This window comes from Ostrea edulis, chromosome 9, assembly GCF_947568905.1.
Source record: "Ostrea edulis chromosome 9, xbOstEdul1.1, whole genome shotgun sequence".
NCBI lineage: Eukaryota > Metazoa > Mollusca > Bivalvia > Ostreida > Ostreidae > Ostrea > Ostrea edulis.
Window position 1 is genome coordinate 21,645,197 of NC_079172.1, and position 20,088 is coordinate 21,665,284.

At 35.4% G+C, this 20,088-nt stretch overlaps 1 protein-coding gene across 1 annotated transcript; it reads left to right on the forward strand.

Moving 5' to 3' along the window:
• The first annotated feature begins 1,406 nt into the window (after positions 1–1,406).
• LOC125659181 (uncharacterized) lies at positions 1,407–3,101 on the forward strand. The gene is made up of 3 exons (XM_048890771.2): positions 1,407–2,054; positions 2,280–2,376; positions 2,554–3,101. Exons 1-3 carry the CDS (start codon positions 1,572–1,574, stop codon positions 2,937–2,939), a joined length of 966 nt encoding a protein of 321 aa, XP_048746728.1. The 5' UTR covers positions 1,407–1,571; the 3' UTR covers positions 2,940–3,101.
• The last annotated feature ends 16,987 nt before the right edge of the window (positions 3,102–20,088 follow it).

The window sequence follows — 20,088 nt, forward strand, 5'->3', positions numbered from 1 at the left end:
ATTTTAAATCACAAATTGAAGTGAGAATATTAGTAAATAAATTTCAACTTATAAAAATCTTTTTTTTTTAAACTTTGAAATATTGTAGACTGTATGTAATCATTACTACATGTAAAACTGCATCTGGTTAATGATTATACCATTAGAACAATATTTCAAAGTCGAATTATTGCATTTGCTTTTTCAGAATTGTTAATAAATGAAACAAACTCACACGTTTTTATTGAAATAAATATTTCTGCATACCGAGTAAAATAATTATCCTTGAGATAGATACTGAGACAACACAATGAAGTCACTTTTGTAGCTGAAATACTATGAATTCCTATAAACTAATGTATGGCCATTATTATAACTCACTGTGGATAGTAAAAACTTATGATATTTTAATTTACTGTGAAAAAATTAATTAGTGAAAAAGTACGGATAATTCGAATGAACTTTGTAATGTTTTTATACTCATCTTAGACATTGAAATTTTTTTACTCCTGTATTAAAAACCTGTATACTTTTGATTTGCTGCAGTGAAAACTGGTAATAGTTAAAGGTAAGGTACGTATTTGGTTTACTTTTTCATTTTTGATAACGATATCAATGTTACGGTATTCTATGAATCAAAAATGAAAATAATGAACATTGATGAATGAAATCAAACAAAACCCCTCATCGATAGCTTGATTGTATAAAGAAATGAAAACGAAATAGCAAGTCTTTCTTACATAAGAAACATATTGCGGAATGTAAATATCTTAAGTATACATTCTCCAAAAAAAAACGAAGTTGTTTTCATAAAATACTCATTAATGACTGGGAAAGTATGCTGATTTACATGTATGTTACGTAATATCCCACATCACTTACAAAGCAGTCCAATTATAAATTAAAGTAAGACTAGAGAAAGGAATAGCATAAAACTCACAATAGCACGATTTTACATTCTTACAGTGTCTCTCTTTCTTAAATTTTATTAATGTATAATTTACTGTTTAACATATATATCTATACATCATTCGGATTTATAATTTAACCTCTATCCTGAAAACAAAGTGTGGGTTGTCGCACTTATATCGAAACATGACTTGATCTACGTTGGACAACTTTGCTGACGGAGGAAGCAAACAAACAAACAATTGTTTCCCTAGAATACAATATCACAAAATGTTATATAAATATAAAGCAGAATTCATATTTTGACGTAATCCTGGTGAATTCGCCTCAATGAAATCTCTGAAAAATCAACTGGGTTTTCCGCGTTGGTCGATTCAATACACACACGGAGGAACCTACAATGCATGTACACGCGCAAGTGTTAAACGGAACCGAACACTTTTCCTCAAGGTCAAAAGCATTTAACGATGTACTATCTACACCGGGAAATCATATTAATTTAAATAGACCTGGAAGTTATTAATAGACAGGAAATTCGTATATTCACTATATTTGGAAAGTAGAAAAAGGGGAAAACAATTACGTAGGCATTTCAAAAATTATAAAAACCAACTCGGACGTATTCGTGCCATTGATAAAACTAAGCGTCAAAATTATAATACATCATATCACAGGAAAAGAAAATGGCATCAGGATATTTCAATTATCCACAACCCTACTACAATGGCCCCAGCATCTTCACAGTGACTGCTGGGAATGATATTGGACGAATAGAAAACCCGTTAATCAGGGATTTAGAACCCTCTACAACTGAAAGGCAGCGACCTGTTCGTTTGAGGATCCTGACTATTGTCTCAGTGTTCTTTAATTTAATCTTTGCTGCTGCCATTGCTTGGAGCTTGACGTCACATTTTGTTGATAAGGAAAACGCAAAAATTTCAGTTTTGCCCACATCTGTTCCTGATATGTCGGGTACCGTAGGGTCACTTAGATCAAAGCCATCAAGAATGCCGTGCAAGGTGTCGCTGTCTTCTGCTGTGTGTATGCCATGTTTGAGTCTCCATTCGACATTGCTTTGGAACGGAAAAGTTGTGAAAGTCCGTGCTGGAAAAACGGATCTTTGCTGTAGACAAATAGAGCACTCACTGAAAAGACTAACTAAAGAGGTAGGTGATCTGGAAAGTGTGTACCTCATATGCCCTGATAAAATTGATAATGAAGACCATGATGATGATAAAATTGATAATGAAGAAGACTATGATGATAATGATGTAATTGATAATGAAGATGACTATGGTGATGATATAATTGATAATGAAGATGACTATGATGATATAATTGATAATGAAGAAAACTATGATGATGATAAACAATGGTAATTCTTTTTGCAGATTAAAGATGTCCATAAAATGTATGAAACAAGTAACCACCAAGTTTCTAAGAAGAAAATCTTGGATTTCTTCTACATCGACAAAGATAACGTTGGAGGTAAATATATCAAACTCGTACTTCGTATCTGTATACGTCTCTGATTAAGAATCTACTTGTTAATACTTAATCCTTTTGCATTATAAAAGCTTAAACTTATAGGACTTGTAGAGAACCAGTCTAACTTTCTTTCCAAATACGACATAAAATTAAGAACTTCTGAAATTGTTATTGTAGTGGACCTTGGAAGATTACCATTGATACACGTCAAACAACAAGCTATTCAAGAAAAACAGAAATATTCCACCAAGGTGAACATCAGAGAATCCGGACTATACAAATTAATTGTCGCCATAACAATAATAGCGAATCAGACAGTGTGTAAACCGTCAGAGGTAAACTTCATCCGGGTAGTTTCCGAAGAACCAGATCGAGGCTCAACTGTTTTGCTACAAAGGGAGTGGATAACCCCAAAAGACCTCTCATCGCGCACAATGTTTCCATTAGAACTTGAGGAAACCTTTCACTTCGTAAAGGACACTATTGTGTATGTTGAAGTTAAAAACAGACTTCAGATTTATCAGTATACAAAGAGCAATTATGTCGGATTACTCAAAATCTAACAATTTTCTAATTATTGTGAGCTGTGATACAGTGTATAGGGCATTTCGTGGATTTTACGGGTTCATATCTAGATTATTTGTAAAGCACTTATTTATTGGCATGTACATATCTATTTATCAATTTGATTTGTTGTAAAATAAACATTATTTAAAAATTTTGAACTACTTGTAAAATATTTTCATAAATCAAAAATGAAAGGAGAGGGAAGAAAACTTTACAAATATTTTTCGTTCACGTGTGTTATTCACACCTCACGTGACTACTCTTTCCGATTGATACTATACATGTACTACAGTTTAATGCATCACGGAAAAGAGTCAATTCTATTAATTCAAATTTTTCTGAAAATATTAGCTATTTATAAATGCCATGTCTCTTCGATTGATTGATTGTTAATGGTTTTACGCCGTCTTGGCAACGTCTCAGCCATTTTACAACGGAATATTCGTTAGAGAGAAAAAATCCTTTATTTGGTTTATATATTACCATAAGATTGATCTTATTTGCAAATATAACTAGATATTTGACTGTATGCTGACTCTCATGTTTCGTATCAGTTGTTAGGCCGTTCAAGATATAGGACTTGCAGCAGGTGTGACCGGTCGACTTTCCCATGGTCTATTTCCCCATGGTACCTGATCCTACATCTGTTGTTTCCGGGGTTTCGTGTTTGGTCTGATTTAAATTTTGCCCTCTTTTACAGGATTCATGAGATTGATCATGGTTCAGTATCTTGAACTTTCTTATGTACGGTAACTAAAAAAAAAATACAACTATCAAAAAGCTAATGATTTAAACCTCGTTAAAAGTTTCATTAAATCTAGTGTAACAATAACGGATAAACATGATATAATATTTCAGGCGAGCTAAAAAAAAATTTACATCCTTTTATTTTAATTTTACAAAAACCATTATCTGCCACAAAATGGCACCAACTTATTGGAAACCCAAGATATAAGAGGACAAAGGTACGACTGCGATGGTTTCCGGCCGCCTTCAAGTATATGTTATAGTTTATCAAACTTCCTGAATGATATATATCATTATACATGTACTAGGTCATGACTGGGATATCTAATTTAAATTTGTTTTATATCCATTGGAGAGTTTTTTCTCTCATTGAGAAGTTATTCAGCTGTAGATGAGTCCCACAAACGTAGACCTACATGTCGAGGCTGTAGCTCAGCTTCTATATCGAAAGACCCACGCCTCTTCTAAATGCCCAGCTTTTGTGAAGGGGCAATCACTACCTAATTTGACCTATTGGGATTGGAACGGACAAGGTGTGGGAGCGGGGATCGAACATATGACCTTACATACATGGAAGTCACCACGACCAAAATATTTCCATATACGAACCAGATATGTTTGAGAAACACATAGGCCCCCATACCAAGGATTACAACGTTTTAGTGAATACTTGTCAAGGATTTTGGTACCGATGGAAGTTGTGCCACCTGCGAAATATGAAAGCCGTACCTCTTATGTCGTATTGATTGATTGTTTGTTTTACGTGCATGTACAAATGTACGTCTCGTAGGGAATTTTTCACTTATATTGAGACATCACCAACAATAGATAACACGAATTTAGTGCTCAGGGCCGTAGCAGTGAGGGTTCTTTATAGTGACAGCGACTGTTGTGACATGGGACATACGTTTGTAAGGTCATGTCCGAAAGACCCGTGATTATTACTTCCAAAAGGCGAGAGTTTGGCGGAGGAACAATCACTACCTATGTTATCGTCTTAGGAACGAGCGGGGCTCGAACTCACGACCTCCCGGTTACTAAGCGAGCGCTCTGCCACTAAGCTACCGCAACCGGTATCTTACGTCGTAAAAGATATGACCAAGGTTATTGTCTTCGTTTACACTACGTCAAATGCCGTGGCTGTATGATTAACAAAATCCTCGACTACATAAATATTTATGTTCATTAGTCAACCAATCGCTGAGCTTCCATGATTTTTTTTGGTGAAAAGAATATAATTCGAAGGTCGTTGCATGCTCGTAACGGAATAATCTGAGGATTGCCGATTGAGAACAAACTGGACACTTTTCACCTGTTGTAACTTATGGACGCTTCTTTGTTGACTTCACCGGTGTAATAAATTTACCGTATAAGATGTGTAACCACGCCGCTCTCAATAGATTATTGCCCGATCAACTCTAGTCTTTCAGATTTCAACACATCCACTTTGCCCCGAATTTCCTCATCAAGTTTGAAAATACGATTAAGTTTATTAACACAAACTTTACAAGCAGAACCACTGCTGTTAGTGCGAATTTCAAGTGATAAATACTTCTTAACTTTACTTGCTTCTGTAAACGGGAACCTGTAGCATTTTTTCTCCGTTATTGTAAACAAATACTGCACGTTTTATGTGGGTGCAGCCATTAAAATATCAGAAATCTGTTCTTGTGACTGTGATTGGTCAAAATTATTATTGTGTCATTTCATAAATATTCATGAAAATGGAGGGTTTCGCTGCTCATGTAGCCACGATTTGAGGTAGGGTAAGTACAACCGGACTCAGTAACTGTGGATAGCGATGATGGGTTAAAGTGTTCTTAAAAATTGCCAAAAACTAGCTCAGAGGTCAATGACAGGTCAACAAATCTGGTATCGATGGAAAGATCTTATCACAAAAAACAAATACTTGATATCAAAACAATACTTCATACGATTTGAAAGATATAGCTTATATTCGAATTGTCTAAAACTACATGTAGGTCAAAAGTCTATATAAAGGTTAGCTGGTCAGCGATTTTGGTGTCAATGGAAATATTTTGCCACAAGAAATGCACATATCAAATATGAAAGGTCTACCTTTTATGGTGCAAAACGTATCGACCAAGGTCTAAGGTTTTTTGCCACGGACAAATGGACAAGCCAGAAAGACTAGATACCTCCGTTTACCTGATCGGGATATTGGGCTGACGGCGGGTGTGACCGGTTGACAGGGGATGCTTACTCCTGCTAGGTACCTGATCCCACCTCTGGTGTGTCCAGAGGTCCGTGTTTGCCCAACTATCTATTTTGCATTGCTTTCAGGAGAAATTGATCACTGTTCGTTATCTTCACCTTTCATAACTCCAAATCTTCGATTTTAGTGTCATGAAAGGTGTCAAATCTCAGCAAGCCTATGGCGAATACAAAACAGAACAGAGCGGACTCCTGGAAACACCAGAGGTGGGATTAAGTACTTAGGAGGAGTTACCATCCCCTGTTTACCGGTTACACCCGTAGTGAACCCTATATCTTGATCAGGTAAACGCAATAATTCGTAGTCAAAAATGTAAAGAATGTACTAAGATTTTACAATTGAAAAGAGTTAAGATGTATAATTTTGAAAAGTGAAGATAACGAACAGTGATCAATCTCTTAAATCCCATCAATACAAAATTAAGACCTGGACACTCACAGATCCCTGCAAACGCCAGAGGTGGGATCAGGTGCCTAGGAGGAGTAAGCATCCCCTATTGAAGTCAAATCCATTGTGGAAAGCGATCAATCTCAAAACTTCTAAAAGCAACACAAAACAGAAAGTTTGGCAAACACGGACCCCTGGACACACCAGAGGTGGGATCAGGCACCCAGGAGGAGTAAGCACCCCCTGTTGACCGGTCACACCCGCTGTGAAAATCAATACTTGCAGATGTCAAACCACGGTTTTCTTTTAATGTACATGTATATATTTTGTTTTAGATAAAAACGCCTTACCGAAGACAGATAAAACTTAAAACAGGTAGAAATCGATATTATATTTACTGCCAACATAATTCACTTTGGCTGAAGTTGCGTCCTCAATTGCATGACCTATATTTACATGTACATTTATGAAACGGTAAAGATATCGAACAGTGATCAATCTCATAACAAATATAAGAATACAAAATTAAGAGTACTAATGGCAAAAACGGACGCCTGGACATACCAGACGTGGGATCAGGTGCCCAGAAGGAGTAAACATCCTCTGTCGACTGTTCACACCCGCTGTGAGCCCTATATTTTGATCAGATAAACGGAGTAATCCGTAGTCAAAATCATTTTATAAAGAACTGTCTAACAATTGGTATTAAACACGTCTTTTATCCATGTCCACCAAAACTCCTTAATGTACATAGTCATTTCCTTATGACGATTCGCTAAACTAGGAAAGTATATGATACAGCTGTAGGTCTGGACCAGATCCAAGATCACATCATAAAACAAATATATCAAAGAATGTCCTCTGCAAATGTATAACATGATCTGATGACGTGTTGATTTACCACCTTCCTGGACACAGACTATAATTATTCTAAAACATGGAAATCATAACGCAGATCCTACTAATTATCGACTAATAGCCGTACTAAGATACGCACGTAAAACCATGGAACGGATGATCAATGAACGCTTCGTATGGTTTCATGAAACTAATTACATTTGAACAGATATACAATATAGTTTCACTACAAATCAGAACACAATCGACCATTGTTTTAATAAATTCTTAATGGAAGCAATTTTTTTGGACATAATTTATCTTAAAAATTGTTAATTATTATAGTATGCTATATATGAACTCGGCCAGAGTACATTGTCCATTTTTTTCTACTTTCTTTACTTCTAGCCTTTGTTAAGTATGAATGTCTGTCCGTGTGAATGTGTGAGTGAAAGAGTTGAAATTCTTAAAAACCTGTACCCCTGGTCAGGTTGGGTTGTAAGGGTTGTGTAAAAGCCTGACTATATAACTATATACCTGAATAAATGTTGTTAAAACTGAAGGGAAAAAAAACCCACAATCGACCAGTTAGTAAGAATTGAATCCAATATTCGAGATGTCTTTGATAACAAAGAGCATATTGTCTCTACATTTTTTTTACTTAGAAAAGGCATAAAGGTAGGCTACTGGTCCATGGCCACTACATGGAAATATCGCATCTTAAAAGATCTTCACAATATTGGTATACATTAAACCAAAGTTTCCTTAAGAATTTTTGAAGCAATAGACAATTCTATGAAAGCTTGGGATTTACATTTTTAGATAATTTCGAATAAGAAATTGGCGTGCCACAAGGAAGTATTTAATCGGTGACTTTATTTAGTATCATAATTAACAGTCTAGCCGAAGCACTTAAAAGGGACTTTCATGGAATCCTTCATGTCAATGACTGTTCTCCGTCATAAATATAACAAATATGAATTTCATTGAATGAAAAATCACAAACGACTCCCGAATAGAGCAAAACAAATTATACCGCGGAATTAAACTGGCTATTCAACTTGCTTTCTATATAATGACATTTCTAATGGCAAAACTTTAACATTCGTAGACTCTCTATCGTCTTTGTAGTCAATAAGCAACATGAGTGTATGAGCCTGGAAGGGGGCGCCGCCGATGGGGATTGACGCTTCATGGTGATGGTTACAAATTGAATACCTAAGTGGGGCGGATCCAGGAATTGGGGTTAAGGGGGAGGTGGCACTTTAGGAGGCAGGGGGTCTAGATTTTATAGGGCTTGAAATATGTCTCCTATTTAGTCATTTGTACTATTTTCTATCATTTTTAATAAGGTGAAATTAATAAAATGACGCAAATTTTAAGAGTTTCTGGAAAAAATTAAGTTCTCCCAATAAAGTAATTCAAGAAATCAAAAGATTTTGCCATTTATTTCTCCGGGAGTGGAAGAAATTATTGCTTCTTTTATCGTTTAGTACATTTTCCTGAACATGACACCACGATTTACCTTACATTTGAAAATTTTAGGGGGGGGGGGGTGCCCCCCTTAAATCCGCCACTGCCTTTTAGGGAACATTTCATAGGAAACATTAAACACATATTGTTTTGCGGATCCTGTCCCAAACTACTTTGGTACACTTTACTGTATACTGCATAAAAAAAGGCGAAGACAACACACAGCGGTCAATCTCAAACTCCTATAAGCAAATCAAAACAGAAAGTTGGGCAAACATGGACCCCTGCACACCGAGGTGTTATAACGATGTAAAAGTTATACGGTACCAATTTTGATGCACCAGATGCGTATTTCGATAAATAATATCTCTTCAGTGATGCTCAACCGAAATGTTTGAAATCCGAAATAACAATGAAGTTTTAGAGCTATTATAGGGGAAAACAGTGTGCCAAGAAAGTGGAGTCAAATGCGTCTAAGAATAAGATCCAGTTCGTCAGTACTACCTATTATTGGATCAAATGCTGTCTGACGTGTTTCATAGTTAGACCTAGATGTCGAACCTCCACATATGGAAACAGGCGCTTGGATGTGGCAGCAGCTACACTCTGGAACTCTCTCCCTGATACCCTCCGCCGTTGTCAGAATTTGAACACTTTTAAAAAACATTTAAAAACAAATCTTTTTAGACTTGCATATTATTAGTATTATAGGTGGTTAAATCTTTATGGTTTCTTTACCATCATTTTAAGATGACTTTTTCAAGTGTATAATTGTATATTTATTTCAACTATTGTATTTTATATCATTTGGTTGTACGGCGTAGAACTTTTTTCATGCATATCATGTTTTAGATTTTAGTAATTTTACTTCACATTATTGATGTTTTTCTAGCATTGTTTTGATATTATCTGTCTTAATGCTATTATAATTTCCTTTTACTACGTTTATAACATGCTGTATCATTTTTATTGTGGGCAGTGCTTTAGAGTGGTTATTTATAGTCATATAGGGCGCTATATAAATAAATATTATTATTATTATTATACGGATTGTTAGGACGTTCTATAAATATCAATTTTAACTGCGGATTACTCCGTTTACCTGGCCAAGATAGAGGGCACACAGCGGGTGTGATAGGTCAACAGGGGATGTTCACTCCTCCTCGACACCTGATCCCACCTCTGGTGTGTTCAGGAGTCTGTGTTCACCCTTCTCATAATATTGTATCTTTTATAAGATTAAGTATGGTTCCATGTAAAAATCAGGTAGAGGGTGATAAGTCGACCGTCAGGGATTGAGCCGATTCTTATATATATAGTAACATTGTTTATAGGAAATCATTCGGTGATAATATTTTAAATCGAGGTAAGCTACTGACAAACAAGTTGATGGTACAGGGATTTCAACGGTCTCGATTGAAGTCAGCATTTCGCAAAGTCTATGGTCGTTATAACGATCTAGTTCGTCAATACAACCTCGCATTGGGTCAAATGCTGTCTGACGTGTTTCATACCGATTGTTAAGCCGTTCTTGGCACACTGATTTTGACTGCGGATAACTCCGTTTACCTGATCAGGATATGGGGCTCACGGCGGGTGTGACCGGTCAACAGGGGATGCTTACTCCTCCTAGGCACCTGATCCCACCTCTGGTGTGTCCAGGGGTCCGTGTTTGCCCAACTATCTATTTTGTATTGCTTGTAGGAGTTATGAGATTGATCACTGTTCGTTATCTTCACCTTGCATGTATTTTCATAAAATTATATAAACTGTCCAAATTTTACAATATTAATGACACAAATGTCTGCAGTTTCTGTTCTCATTTTTATTTTTCCTGAACAACCATATATATATTATACGACTGTAAAAACATACATTTCACTAAAAGTTTTTGTCCCACTGACTATACCCAGAACAAGCTCTTGCATATCGAATCAGTTGAGATATATAAACACCATATGCAGGTGATAATGGAATATTGCTACATAAATGTGGGAAGTTGACGATGGAGAAGCTGAAATCATCCCGTTTGTCATACAGTTGAGTTGTCAGTTTGCCGTTAATGCCTACTTTCAATAAAATATCTAAGTACATGTAATGTAGAAATGGGATTGTTTTAAAATTGAATTTTGTAGTTTAAAAAATGTAAGTTAACTCATTTATCATGTTTATGGCACTATCTTTTACCAAGTCTGATTACAGGTTGCTTTCAGATGACAAAACAACTGAGTTTTACATAATCCATGTAAATATTAGTGTCTGTAAAGTGAATTGAAAATGAATTCTTAATCATTTCATCAATACATTCCATTATCTATAATATTTTTTAACAGTTGCAACTTGTAAGTTTAGATCCTTTATAAACTGTATACTGATAAATGTACACGGAAGAGTTCTTTGAAGCTTAAAATTTTTATTTCAAAATCATACTTTTTTAAAAAGTGTAACCCCAAACAAGGCATAAACACGATAAAGGAACAAATGAGCACAGAAATACTATGTATATTTGTACGAACATATTTACAAAGCAGAGGGAGATCCAGAAAAAAAATATAAGGGTGGGAATGGAGGGGTTTCAACTCATGTCTGTACTTTCTCCATCCAGAAAGGGGTGGTTGAAGAGCCCAAAAATTGCATAAAATAGATCATTTGAGCTTTGTATTTTTGCATGTCAACATAACTTCATTACACAGTTCAACCCATTGGTGTTTAATGTTTTCATAAGTTGTTTCCCTTTCGAATTTAGGTACATTAGGAATTTCAGTTGAAATAATTTGAATAAACACCATATAAGAATGTTTTCATGTTTATTTGACAATTTGTCGTTTATTTCTTCATAAAGTTTTGATATTTTGTTTGGATTCAATTTTTTAGACTGTCTTGATGTTGAACATTGAATTTATGGACTCATTTGCTTTCCTTTTGTAATATTGTCTTGTACTTTCACTTGGTTTGATCGATTTTCCTCCTGTCACCACTTTAAATATGTCCTTGGGTTTTGCAGAGACATATAATACAATAAGATAGACACTGATTTTCAGGACACAAGAAATTATTTATTTTTCTCTCCTCAATATATAATATATATTTCTTTAATTTTTGAGAATGTTTTATATTATAAAACGTTCAATTAAAGTACACACCTCAGAGCTTAGTAATCATATTACACATTGGTATTTAAATTATACATGTAGTTAGAAAGAATAAAAATACTAAAACAGCATATAAAACTTTTGAAAACAAGAAATGTTTAAAGAAACTTGGATGGCATTGAGAAGGTGTTCCAAATATTCTAAATCAGTGACAAGTAGGTTCAGATACTAGTCAGGGCAACAACTGTATCAGGTTTTGAGTCTGGTTTCTGAGTGACCAATATTTTCCTATAATGCGGGGAGGAGGGGGGGGGGGGACTTTGACCTCATTATGAGAAGGGGTCATATAGTGCTTGTATATCAGGATTATTTACATAATACTGCTCTACCAAGTTTGAGGTTTATAAAACATTTACACTGTAGATTCATTGGTACATATGTGCTACATGTATGTATTTACAGTTATGTATTTACCACAGGTTTCCAATGCATGTAGTGATGCTAGCTGCAATAATGTAGCCCTCTCTGATTTTTTTTTTTTTTGATTTTTTTTTAGGGAGAGGGCTACAACTCCTTAGGATCTCCGTAATGGTGCAAATGCGGGAGTGATTCACTCCCGCAACATTTGCGCTCATTCTAAACATTTCCTGACTTTCTTTACGTAAATAAAATGATATTCTATGATATTCTATGTTTCTTAGTCAATATATAAATTTACAACCTACAACCTGCAACTTTAGATTTGTGAGGTTCTATTCTACCGTTTTCAACAATTTCGATAAATTCCAATTTCTCGATTCATATTTGTGCGCCATGTTTGATGTACTGAAGTATAAACTTCCGATTGTCAAGTCATTTGCATATGCCATATAAGGTAGTATTTACATCAATGGACAAGTATGGAGGCGAAAGCTATTTCGTCGGTATTGAAAAGGTTTGAATTTAATATCAAGTTAAAAACCGAACAGCAGAGTGTAAATTCTTTCTGCAACAATATGGTTTTCCTTTCTTTGTCGAAGTGGCTCGAGTAACTACATTTTCGTGCTGATTGTCAATGTTTAGGTTTTTCATTAGATCCACCTACGAGATCTCGCGATAACAAGCATGGCGGAGCAGACGAAGAATTTTGCATGCTGTACATTGTATTTAATGAAAAACACCTTTATTAGACATGCCCGAGCACAAAGTTGGTACTCCTTTTGGTGTAAACAACATTTGGGACTAATACACAGAGTTTATTATCGGTTATTCATAAAATTATTTTGCACCATTACGGAGATCCTACTTCAGGCTATGGAATTGTAGCCCTATCCCGAAAACGTCAGAATTAAAAAAAAATTGGATAGGGCTACATTATTGCAGCTAGTAGTGATGGTAATGACACTCCATGATGCTGGTATGAAAACTTTAAAGAAATATACATTTGCTAAATGACTTGATCTTTGTTATATTTAATATTATTATTAGAAATATACATTCAAGAACCCATGCATTGACCAGTCCCCTTGACCATATCAAATTGAGGCAGACTTTAAATATTAATATAATAGATATCTAATAAAAATGTCAAGAAGACTCAACTTAGTCTTATTGATTGATACGAAGATTTATAATTAACATTATGAATTGTTTGACAATAAAATAGAATTCTTTAAAAACTACAGACCCTAAATATTTTTTTGATATGTCTAATAGTATGCATATGTTTTTAAAATATGAATTCTGATTCGTCAAGAGCTGGATGGTGACCATTAAAACAAACCATTTTGTGCATATGAAATAATATTTAAAAAATTGTGTGTGTTTATATAGAATACCTTGAAGGAAAAAAATGATGTGTGTATATAATAAACTGAAGGGGGGAAAAAATCTCATCAAATCTGAGAATTGAATCTAGTACCTCCGGCATGCTAATCCTGTTAGCTAACCACTACACTGTCTATGATTTAAACGAGTGAGGATTATATTATATACTAAACATTGCATCTTACAAAGTCATATTATGTTTTATATTTTTATATGCAAATTCGACTGAAATCTACATGTAGTACATAAAACCACTCTTTTGAGATGATACCTACTCCTACTGATCCTCAGTTAGGCATAATCTACATTTCTATCTGAGACAGGAAGCGTTTGTGTGGAGGATACGTAGATGTCTGCTATTATTGCAGACCATTACAAATGAAACATGCCGTCGATTAGGATTAAAACATATCATAGCGTAACTGTTGAAAGCATGATACTTTTTGAAACAAGGGAGGGGATGTCATCTGTACACAGTCGTCTCATACAATGCTACATTGTATAATACAACATTCGTTATGGTTTTTATGCTAGTAATAATAAATATTGCGAGTTTTGACTTATTAAATATGTAAATCGCACCATTTGAAATTACCAGAATGTGTCGACTTGGTGACATGTCATATAAGATATGTTGCTCGGTCTTCGTTGTCGGCTGCTCCACACACGGTCTATCTTCAGTGACGCCATATGCATCAATGTATTTCCGACACTCTCCGAAGGTAAATATATTCATTTCCTTTAGATAAGGCTTGAGGGTAGATCACACTCTGTCGGAATATTGTCCTACACGGCATTCAGTTTTGGATCCGCCATATTCCGCGCACTTAGCGTGTTGACTACGCAGCGCCCCTAGCGATCATCGAGGTTAAATTCAAGAACGATAACCGAAATTGCATTAAAATCGAAACATTCAGAGAGGTTTTAAAATGTTATATTGAAACTTTCAACAACAAAAAAATTATTTCAGAGTATGCCTTTTTTATTTGTTTAATGTTATATAATGATATATTTTCATACCCGCTTTGTTGTTTTTAGACTTCAAAGGGATTACAAGTAGTGTTTTGTATAGATTTGCACTAAGCGTGAATTCTCCATGTTCATAATTATCTATCCATAATTTTGGAACAAGGCGAAATAAATCAAAACTACTTTGTATATTTGCTAAACATATTACGGTGAGTTAGTATGCTAAGTTTGGGTTCATTTCTGGACTTATCACGAAAATGCAATTTTGCCTGATTTTTACGTGGAACCAAACTTACTAGGTTGATCACTGTTCGTTATTTTCACTTTTGCACGTGTCGCATTATCCAGGCAACGCTCATTCCATTTTATACAGAATTTTTTACGTGTAAAACGGATTGATGTGACGTCAATAAGGAGTTTACGTAGATGTAGTTCAATGAAAGCTTAACATGTTCATGTGAGCAATGTTGTCAATGGACCTTTTTTTTTTAAATGTGCACGTGTAGTTTCGCAGTCGCATACGACAAGTGGTGTTTTTTCAAGTGCACATGCATATATGTAGATGAGCTTGTCCATTTCCTTATAACGTATTACGGATGCTTTTCCAAACAAAAATAACAAAATAAGCTCTACTTTTACACAAGGTTTATGTTCTCGGATCATCGCGGTTCATGTTCTTGGTTGTACATCTTCTGGGAAACATAAACACGTCACCAAAACTTTGCCCTATTTTAATAGTTGTATACTTTAAAGGATCTAAAAGATCGAGCACTGTTCCTTGGCTTTATTTTTTATGTGTTAAAGTAAGTTTTAAGGCCAAAAATATATGTTTGTGTTTACAGTAACCTGCTGCAAAAGGGTCAGTAGATAGGACTTTTTAAAATTTATATTTTCTATTTAGTGTACTTGTTGAATGTCTTGACAGTTTTAAACAACCTCAGAAACTACTAGGCATAGTGTTGTTGCGTGCAATTTCCCCACAAAATTACATTCATTGTACTTTAGTTGGTTTGTTACGTTTAACGTCTCATCCGAGAATTTTTCACTCAAATATGGAGTCGTCGCCATTGGCGCACACTTTAGGGCTACATGTATGTTCGGCGCTTACAGAGAGGGATCTTGAACCTTTCACACCTGCTGTGACATGGGGCCTCAGTTTTTGCGGTCTCATCCGAAGAACCGCCCTATTTAGTCTCCTCTTACGACAAGCAAGGTGTACTGACGACCAGATCCACACGGGGTCTTTACATTAAAGTCACGATATTAGTTGAAAATATCTGTAAATGCCGCGCTATTTTGGAATGGCGCTATAACACTTATCTCGACTCTTTCAGATGGGTACATTCTTTGAAAGTCAGAGATAACTTTCATATATATTTATATTCGATATATATCTGTGAGCTTGAAATAAAAGACACCACAGAGTCGTCCCCTTTTGCTTCCTACTTAGATATTTTATTAAAAGTAGACATCAACGGCAAACTTACAACTCAACAACTGTTTGACAAACGGAATGATTTCAGCTTCTCCATCGTCAACTTCTCATATTTATGTAGCAATATTCCATTATCACCTGCATATGGTGTTTATATCTCTCAACGGATTCAATACGCAAGAGCTTGTTCTGTGTGGTCAGTTTTGAAATCGAGGCAGGCTACTGACAAACAAGTTGAGGAAGTAAGTAGCGTATAATTGATGTGCAATTTTCATTGACAGGTCCGAAATTTTCCACACTAGTCTGAATTTCGCTGCTGTCAAAGGCGAGAAACGACTCCGTGGTCTGAACCGGTAAGCGTCCGAGTAGAAATAAACAAGTGAAATCGAAAGAACGATGACGTGTATCTTTGTTATTTTAAGAGCATTCAAGTAGTTAAAACATTAATCTATACAAGGAAAACGACAAATTACGCATAGCGTACCTAGTTTAAGATTTTTTTTAGGCATTTGAAGCGAGTGGTTAGTATTTTTTATCTGGGTCAGAGTTAGACCCCTTTCTATATTGATGGTATCACAGAGTTCGGGCCCAAAACGGGCTTAGCCCCTGTGCTTTCATAAAGCACTCGCCGTTTCCACTGAACCCCCTATTGCGGAAGTCGCCATTTTGATTGAAGTGGAGTAATAGCGGGTTAGATTCTGGCAGAAGATGAAATTTACGGAAAATTATACAATTTTCCGGTAAAAAAAAGTTAGGGTCGAAGCTAAAATTTAGGGTCTCTCTGGTGATCGTATAATTTTCATTGTTTTGCAATTGCATATATGCTTTCAAACAGAATGTCTCTTGCCTATTTCACGAAACAAAAAAATTGAATTTGAAATACTGATATCATTTTTGAAACCCGGAAGATATTTTAAACATCTTTAAACTCTGACAAAAATATGTCAAAATTATGAAAAGTTATTCCTATTTACAAATAGGCAGAAATCAAATATGTTACATAATAGGACAGGGAAGACAAGTGTGAGAATTAATATGATTTTTTGTAATCGGAGAGGAAATGCATGACAAAGCCCCGCCTAATCTTGTAAACATTTCCAAAAAATCTTCTGTTTTCCTTCATGCTTTTACTTTACATTGTTTTCCTTTATTATATACAACTGGGTTTTTTTCTCCGTACGAACCGTGTAATTTTCGTTAATTAAGAGGATTTAACGACACTTACAGGTACCAATATCAAATTATGTAATCAACTTTAAGCTTAAGGATTTCTAAATTACACATTCTATTCAGAAAATGGAAGGAAAATACATCAAGTGTTTACGTCAGTTGAGGCCAGATACACTGTATAGCTTAATATCATAAACTACACATGAGTAGGTGAAGTTCTGCTTCATTTGACTATTTATTTTATTTTTATTTATTTGTTTTACGGTCCATTCGGAAAAAAGTCACTCATATACAAACGTCACAAGCTGTAAATGAAGTGCCACAAATTGTGCCACAGTAAAGTAGGCGTTGGGACGATAAAGAACCCTACCTGCACCGGCCGTCAAAGCTTGTGTCACTATAACTTAAAACTGGCGATATGAGTGAATATTCGCACAGGTCTTTCGAATATGACCTTGTAGATGGAGGTCAGTGACGTCCCACGATAGGCGTTTTCACGACAATATTCCTCCTGCTTCGGTCATTGGCTTACATTTTGGGACAATGCCCCACTTATTTCGGACATTCAATGGTCCTCAAATCTGTTATAATCTTTGCAAATATAGCCTTTAATCTACGTAGAATGTTGTCTACCTTATTTCATTCCAATTGGTAGGCCGTTCATTACATATTGGTTTTGATTACGGACTACTCCTTTCCTCGATCCCTCCCTGTACAAGGACAGTAAGCGCTGAGAATATGACCAAATTTTGTAGCCCTTCACCAGCAATGGCGATGTCTCCATCTGAGTAAAAGATTCTCAATCGGGACGTAATAAGCAATGTACAACACCAACCGTGTATAGTCCCGTGGGGACCCGCGTTAGAATAGGTCCTCATTACCCCTTGCTTGTCGTAAGAGGCAACTAAATGGGGCGGTCCTTCGGATGAGACCTCTAAATCCGAAGCCCCGTGTTACAGCAGGTGTGGCACGATAAAAACCCCTCCCTGTTCAAATGCCGTAGGTGCAGAGCATGGGCCTAAATTTTGCAGCCTTTCACCGGCAATGATGACGTCACCATATGAGTGAAAAATTCTTGAGAGAAGATTATAAGGTCACGTGGTCAAGGGTCAAACTGGACAAAGGAATATGCTGTTTGCTCAAATATCTTCAAAACTCTTTGCTCGACAGACTTCAAACTTGGTACACTGGTACATCTTCAAGAGAAGATTACCCCTATTGATTTTGAGTTCACTTGGTCAATGTTCGAGAGTCAAACTGAACATAGGAATATACTGTCAGCTCAATATCTTGAGAACCCTTTGCTTGGCAGACATCAAATGTTGTGCACTGGTAAAGATTAAGGAGTAGATGACCCCTATTTATTTTCATGTCATGTGGTCAAAGTTTAAACTGGACAAAGTAATATATTGTCTCCTATATTTTAAGAATCATTTGCCTGATTGACACCAAACTTGGTACACTAGTACAGCATAAGGAGTAGATTACCCCTATTGATTTTTAGGTCATATGATCAATCCAATCTGGACACAAGAAGATATTGTCTGTTCAATATTTTGAATTGGTTTGACACTACTATCAATTAAAAGATACATGTGTATAACCCTTTTCAATTATACACCATGGGGGACATACATGTTTTACAAACATTTCTTGCTTACAGGGGTTCTGAGATTGATCACTGTTCGTTATCTTCACCTTTCATTCCTTTTAGGAGTAATGTTCGTTACCTTTACCTTGTCATTCTGACATAGAATATATTTGATACACTTCAACACAGTTTGAAAATTTCGAGTAAGTTGATCTCGACCGTTCGTTTCTTAATTTTTTCTTCGAAAAAACAACCCCACCTAAATTCAATTACATCAGTGAAATTACAACATCATTACAATATGTAAGCCGTAAACGTGAAATATTCAAATTTTTAAAGTTTCTTGAAACGTAATGAACATGCATTGTTGCAAATTATCAATGTATTAATTAGGAATAGAAGGTCCAAAAATAGAATAGTTGTGTCGTATGTTATATTTTCAGAGAAAGGTTGTATCCAGTATTATATTTTAATTATCTATAATTTCAAAGTTTTCTTCCGCATGTTTTCAGTAAACATTTGTAATAATGTTGTATTTTCACTGTAATTGAATTAAATTGCATCCCCTGCCTTTTTCTCACATGGACCATATCTCTATTATGTGATATTGGTAAATGAATATACACGCAAAGTATCCTTTCCCACTTTTACTGATAGGAACTTTTAAACTTTGATAAGCACATGCATAGTTTTAAAGAGACGTTTTCCTAGAAAGGCCTGTCAAAATTTACCCCGTGAATTTACTGAAACTGTCAATTTCCCGCGCAAAGTCACGGAAGAAGTTATATTTAGTCGAAGCTAAGTATATCGATCGATCGGATGAACGTGCACAGTGTACATGTATATCCTGTGGTTCTAAGAAGAAGTTATTTTTTAGTTAGGCTATAAAATATAACGTTCTGTCGGACGGTAGTATAATCTACTCTTGCATTGCGAATGAAGTTAAAATCTGAAGACTACCTGCATTAATCATTGCCAATCTTGTAATTTAAACATTTTGCAACTTTTAAAGGGGCATGGACACGATTTGAACTGAAAATTTTCAAATATGATTTCCCATTTTAGATGTTTACAATGCTTAATCAAGGTATTTCTAATGGTCAGCAAAAAATTGAATGTCAGTCGTTGAGATACAAATGAGATACAGTTGATTGTTTATTGTTTAACGTCCCGCCCAATTTTTTTTTCACTCATATGGAAACGTCACCATTGCCGGTGAAGGGCTGCAAAATTTAGACCTATCTAAATAGTGATCCTCAAGTTTAGTATATAAGTCAATTATATTAGTCAATATCAACACCAAGTAATTTAACTGTATCACAAGATATGTTGACACCTTGAACGGAAAATCTGCTTGCTTGGCATGAGCTTTCCTGCAAACAGTTATTGCTTGAAACTTATT

Coding starts and splice junctions, on each gene's coding strand:
- LOC125659181 (XM_048890771.2), top strand. CDS start 1,572: ATGGCATCAGGATATTTCAATTATCCACAACCCTACTACAATGGCCCC. Junction 2,055..2,279: donor TGAAAAGACTAACTAAAGAG/GTAGGTGATCTG, acceptor TTCTTTTTGCAG/ATTAAAGATGTCCATAAAAT. Junction 2,377..2,553: donor CGACAAAGATAACGTTGGAG/GTAAATATATCA, acceptor TTGTTATTGTAG/TGGACCTTGGAAGATTACCA.